The 5,749-nt window shown below is 53.5% G+C and overlaps 1 protein-coding gene across 8 annotated transcripts in view; it reads right to left on the reverse strand.

The window, feature by feature from the left end:
• SMTN (smoothelin) overlaps positions 1–5,749 on the reverse strand; it is a 94,058-nt gene that overhangs the window by 6,676 nt on the left and 81,633 nt on the right. For 3 of the 8 annotated variants that reach the window (XM_025216618.1, XM_025216617.1, XM_025216624.1), the window contains 6 exons: positions 5,304–5,468; positions 3,905–3,967; positions 3,534–3,594; positions 2,671–2,841; positions 2,461–2,584; positions 1,973–2,124 (listed from right to left, as the gene is read on the reverse strand). In XM_025216618.1, the coding sequence (XP_025072403.1) occupies positions 1,973–2,124; positions 2,461–2,584; positions 2,671–2,841; positions 3,534–3,594; positions 3,905–3,967; positions 5,304–5,468 (736 nt within the window). Of the gene's footprint in view, positions 1–3; positions 246–1,972; positions 2,125–2,460; positions 2,585–2,670; positions 2,842–3,533; positions 3,595–3,904; positions 3,968–5,303; positions 5,469–5,749 lie in introns of all 8 variants that reach the window. The other 5 variants (XM_014525148.2, XM_025216620.1, XM_025216622.1 and 2 more) reach the window with 5 other exon arrangements.

A 5,749-nucleotide genomic window follows, 5' to 3' on the forward strand; every position in this document is an offset into this window, starting at 1 on the left:
TGAAAGCACTGTCAAGCTGCAAATGGGCAGGCGGGTGCATGTGTGCGGGCAGTAGTTTGACAGGAAGATTCTCACCATCGCTCCCAGGGGTGTTAATAGGCTACGACTTTTTGGTTTTTACCAGCCCCTTCTGGACCAGGCAGCGATAGAATTCCTGAATGTATGTGTACACACACTTCCAATCCGGCTCGCGCATCCGGACCATGTCCTCCACGTCCAGCAACTGCGGACACTCTGCGTGCTTCCTGGGGGAGGGGACGGGAGAGAAGGTGGGGAAGCAAGTGATCACAGCCCAGTTGGAGAGGGGGGAGAGAGGGAGAGAAAACAAGAGAAATATATAAATCTACTTCCCATTCCCCCAGTGCCAGACCAATGCCCCAATCCATTACACATGCTCTGGGAGGGTGTGAGAGGCAGGGGCGGGGCAGCACCGGGCACCGCGGTACTGCACTGCCAGGCCATTCGTTGGTACAGTGAGACTCACAGGGGTTGGGGCTACACAAGCATGGCAGGAGGGAGGGAGGGAGGGGCAGTCACAGGTGCAGGAGCGTGAGGTACAGGCGTGAGGAAGGACAGGAGATGAAGGAAGAAGAGAGGATGGGAGTGAAGTGCTCTGGCGCCAACCAGTGGTTGAGGAGCAGATTCCAGAGCGGAGCGGCTTGCTCTATATAGCCATGTATATAGACAGGGGCTTGGGGTAGGGGAGGGGTGCCCAGACCCTGCTCCCTCCTCGCCTGGCTCTGCTTGGAATCGCACAGCGGCATGGCGGTTGGTGCAGGAAGCTCAGGAGAGGAAGCTCACAAGGGCTGGAGGATGAGGATGGGAGAGGGCCACCTGGCTTCCAGGCTGGAGGGATTGATTGTTCTCATGGTCCACACACCAGTCCCGGTTAAGACAAAAAGACATAAGACTAGGAAGGCAGAAATCCCAGGTGCACAGCCCCAGTGGGTCACTTCCTTGTGACGAGTCTGCACACCCTGCTCACTCCACCCTGTGCAGATCAGACACAGTGCTGGGGCCCAGGGGAATCAGCACAACTTCCAGGCCTGCACTGACATTGGGCACCCAGAATAACATCTCAGGCAAATAGGGCAGCCTTCCTACGCTAAGGTGTGGGGTCAGAGACCCCTCCCCCAGCTGTGGACACCCCAGAAAAACTATCCTGTCTGCTCAGTGAGGGTGCGACCAGTTTGGTGCTGCAGGGAAGGAGGGATGAATGGAAGGAGAGACAGAAGGAAGGAGAGAGGGTCCGACTCCCAGCCCTCCAGCAGGACCCGCTCCCTTCTCTCAACACCCCAGAAAACTAGAAGCAAAAAGGGGGAGCTCAGGAAGCTGCAATTGTGCCACAGCCCCCCAGCTGCAATGGGGTTCCCTACGACCCCACTAATCTTGGCTCAGACTGCTGGAGAGGACTTGGCCTTCCCCATGTTTATGCTCGTGTTAAAGCAGTTAGAAGGGGGACTGTGGCAGAGGAGGGGGCTCCATGCACCCAGAAGTTAGATAGGGAAGCTGGGCACTGCCAGTGCTCACACACTGGCATGGTAGGGAGGCAGCTGTTAGACATGGAGAAGGAGAGCCACAGAAGGCACTCGATCCCTTGCCAGGACCACCCTGGGCTTTGGGGCTCTGATACGCAAGGATTTTCAGAATTATGGGGCTGTAGGGCTTGTGCTGTGAGGTAAGAAGTTTGGCTAGGCATGTCTGCAGAGGGCTGGGTTAGCATCTGAGGGGCCTGCATCAACAGGTACCCCAGGCTGAGGGCCTGTGCCAGTCCCAGCATCAGGGCTACAGGAAAGAGAAGCCAACCCAGAACTGAGGTTTACCCGAGGGTGCTTAGTGCTACCCTGCCCCTGTGCAAGTCCTGCACATGTTCCTGAGGCAGTGGAGTGTGAAGGCTGCTTGCCCACACTCAGGGAGGCACCAGGCCCTTTCCTGTAATCTGTGTTACCTGGTGCTTGGGGTGGATACGTACTCTGCAGAGGAGAAAGCCACCTCAAAGTTGTGGCGGCGGTTCTGAGGTGTCAGCTCGCTGTAGTCAAAGGCCTCAGGGAAGAAGTTGTGGACAAGGGCACAGAAGGCCATGCCATCACTCCAGCTAGAGGAGAAGTTCTGGATGTCTACGTGCTGTGGGGCAGAATGAAGGTCAGTGGGCGCATCTACACATGTGCTTTAATGTGCAGTAACCTATTTTACTGTGCAGTAAAATGTCAAGTAAAAAACTTCAATTACTCTAATGTGCAGTAAAATAGGCTACTGTGCATTAAGCATCAACTAAAAAGCATGCGCTTACGCTACTGCGCATTAGCACAGCCTAATGCAAATTTATTTAGTACCTCACATTTGAGCTACTAAATTTAATGTACATTAGGAAAAGGGTACTAATACATGTGTAGACACATCCAGTGAGAGGCAGCAAGGCCCAGATAGGAGCAATGAGAGGACAGAAGAGAGAGTACTGACCTCATAACCCCGAGTCTTTGCTCTGCACCAGTCCAGCAACATCTGCTTGATGCTGCTGGCATTGGGGACACCAAAGCTGGAAGTGCGCTGCACAGCCACACGGGAGACAGCTGGATTTGAGGCACTGCAGTAAGCAAACACAGGTAAATGTTACTAGAGCATCACAACATCAATTTTCTCCAGCCCTGCCCATCATACTAGCACCCTCACCCTCCACTCTCCTTCTCCAGCTTCTCAATCATGGCCTTCCGCGCCTGTGTGGCTGATGTCTTGGGAAGACTCTGAGCCTTCATCAGCTCCTTCTTCTTCTCTGCCTGGCGCCTCTCCAGTGCAGCTAAACTGCCCTGCCGTGAGGTGGTCTCATCCTCACGGTCAAAGACGCTGAGGGAGAAAGATGAATATAGGCTCATCCAAAGGTAAGAAACCTTTGCACAGTCAGTGTGATCAGCCTCTCTGTGAGGGAACACAAGTCTAGGGGCAAGCTTAGTAACACCCAGAGCTGCAGGTGGAAGTCCTAAAACCCCTCTCAACAGCAGGTCTGGGGACCTCAAGCCTGTAGAGAAGTTGAGATGTTCCCTACTCATGCACCCCATGATGGTGATGATATGGCCTGGAGCTGAACAAGCTTTACTGAGTGGGTTGTAACATCCTAAGCAACAGACAAGCCACAGTATAATGGGATGGCAGAGGGGTTTTACCCCAGGGCACTGCACCTCACTGATCCAGACACATAAGCTCATCATCAGGAACCCAAATGTTGACATACTATGATGACCAATGGAAACGCACAGGAAAGGATGAGGAGCATTAGGTGCTGGACTGCAATGGCAGTGAAGGCTGCTGATGCCAAAGATACTCCAACACCACAGCATGGAAGCCTATGCTACCCCTGGAGCTGACTGAAGGAGACCTGGCCTAAAGGACATGGGGCTGTGTTGCCAAAGCTGAGCTGCCTATCTCCATTCTCCCTGCTAATTGGTGCAGAGTTGGCTGTACTGGTGACTGTGGGGTGTTCTCCTTGGGGGGGTCTGCCCAGTCAGCAGAGCACTACCATGTTGAAGGGCATCACTCACCTGCCCACCTTCTTGGAGGAAGAGCTGTAGGAGGATTTGGTCTGGCGAAATGTGCTCCCATCTGTAGAAACAAATAGGAAAAACTCAGACACCAGCACAGGAGCTGAAGAGGAATGAGCTACCTAGAATAGCTGCAACTATGCCTACCAAGGGCTGAACACCAGCATACAGCAGCTGTGCCTAGAGGCAAAAAGGACTAGAGCAAACAGGGAGTGGTTGTTCCCACAGATGAAGTACCAAAGGGCAGTATCTGTCCCCCAGGGAGGTAAACAGTGTCTACAGGCAGTGGGAGTTTGTACTGAGGCTCAAGGGGATAGAGTTACCAGCACTGGGGGGGGAAGAAGCTCAGGAGCATGGCAAGGGGTTCTTACTCTCTGATCTCTTCACATAGCTTGATTCTACTGTGGTCATACGAGAAGTCTTGCTGCCATCATCTGCAAAGGGAAGAAAAGGCAAGGGAAGTCAGCCGGGGCAGAACAAGGTGGACATAAAAAGTGATTGATCCCAGAGAGCCACAGCGAGGAACTCCACAGTTGCTGCCATAGTACTGAAACCAGGAAAATTCTTGGCAAGACCAGTATAGCCTAGTCTTTGTGAGGATTGAGGAATGACAGGCCACATGTATAGCAGAATCTGGAGAAGGCAGCAGGAGAGAGGCAGGGAGGCCAGGTCAAAAGGCTAGAGATCCAGACAGCAAGAATCTCAGCCCCGCAGCCCAGAGAGAGCAGAAAAGAGGCCGATGCCATTAAGTAAAGAGAGCAGAAAGGCAGAAGGTAGCTATAGCAGCTCCAGCACCAAAGAGCAATACCCAGCTAGATCCAGGCAGGCTGAGGGGCCAGCTGAGGGAAACTATAGAGGGGTTTACATTTCCTTCTGTTCCTGAGAGGAGAGGTGACAAAAAAAGCCCTGAGAATTTGGATCCCAGAGACAGTGATGGGTAGCAGCAATAGGCAGCGGAGTACAGACTGTCACGGACAATGAGGCAGGAGCTGGCTGGAACCCTGACTGGAGAAAGGAGTGGCACTGTTCTAGGATGGGCCCCTCTTGGCTTAGCAGCAGACAGAACCACAGGGTGCAAGCTCTGGGAAATGAGCTGGTTCAGGAAGAAAACCCAGCCCATGTGGCTGATGTTGGCCAGTAGAGAAGCAGGAGAAAGGACAGGTAACGGCAGGGTAGCTCTACACAACTAGCTGCTAGACCTGTCTTCTAAGCAGAGGCCTCATTGGCTCTCCCACTGGCTTATGGCAAGGAACTTGCCTGTCCTTACCTCTGGGCTGTGCTTTCCTAAGTCTTCATGCAGGCCCCTCATTACACAGAGCCACTGCCAACAGTAAGTGAGGCAAGCCCACAAGCATGTAATCCTGGTGCCATGGAGAAGAAGACAGGCACAGCAGAGAGCTTGTACTTTCAAAGCCCAACTGGGGTCAAGAAGTGGGACAACAAGGTATGCTGGCCCAGACTGGCTGATTAACTGCCATGGGATCTGCTGCTGCCAGCTCTCAGAGTGGTTGGGTCCAGAGGAACCCAGGGCATTGCTGAAGGTCTGAACACTGGCTGAGTGGGAGGGCAACAAAGGACAGAGAAGAAAAAGAGTTGAAGGGCAAAGTCTCAGCTTTACAAGATGCCCAGAGGAATAGGCATCAGAGATGGCATGGCAGCTAGAGAGAGGCAGGTCCCTTCACTGAGAAAGAGCCAGTGCATCATGGGCACCAGAGCCAGCTGTGTATTGAGCAGCAATGCTCTCTGCTGACACCATCAAGGGCGCCTTACTGGACTGGATGAGGCGCTCAGTTTTGGTGACGGTGCTGTGGGCCGAGCCATCGGCTGACTGGGTGCTTTGCCTGGTGGTGGTCTCAGTGGCATGGCCTGCCCTCCCTGCCGTGGGCTGGCTCTTCATCTCCTGCAGCCGGTGATCCCGTTCCTTCTCCCGCTGCTCTGGAAATGCACATGCAAGATGGCATCAACATGGGAGCTGAGTATGCAAAGGGGAAGTGGACATGAAGTTACCACAGAGTACTTTAGGGGGCGCTCAGTAGGGCTGTACGAAGCTTCGGGTGATGATTCGATTCGGAGGAGATTCAGCGGCTGAATCTCCAAATCTGAATCGAATCAGGAGACCAAATTGATTCCAAGCTCTCTGAATCTTCAGAAAAGATTTGGAGAGCTTCGATGAGAGTCCCTCCCCGCTACAAAAGGGAGCTGGAGTCCAACTTGGG

The sequence above is a fragment of the Alligator sinensis genome, unplaced genomic scaffold (assembly GCF_000455745.1).
Source record: "Alligator sinensis unplaced genomic scaffold, ASM45574v1 scaffold295_1, whole genome shotgun sequence".
Classification (NCBI taxonomy): Eukaryota; Metazoa; Chordata; order Crocodylia; family Alligatoridae; genus Alligator; species Alligator sinensis.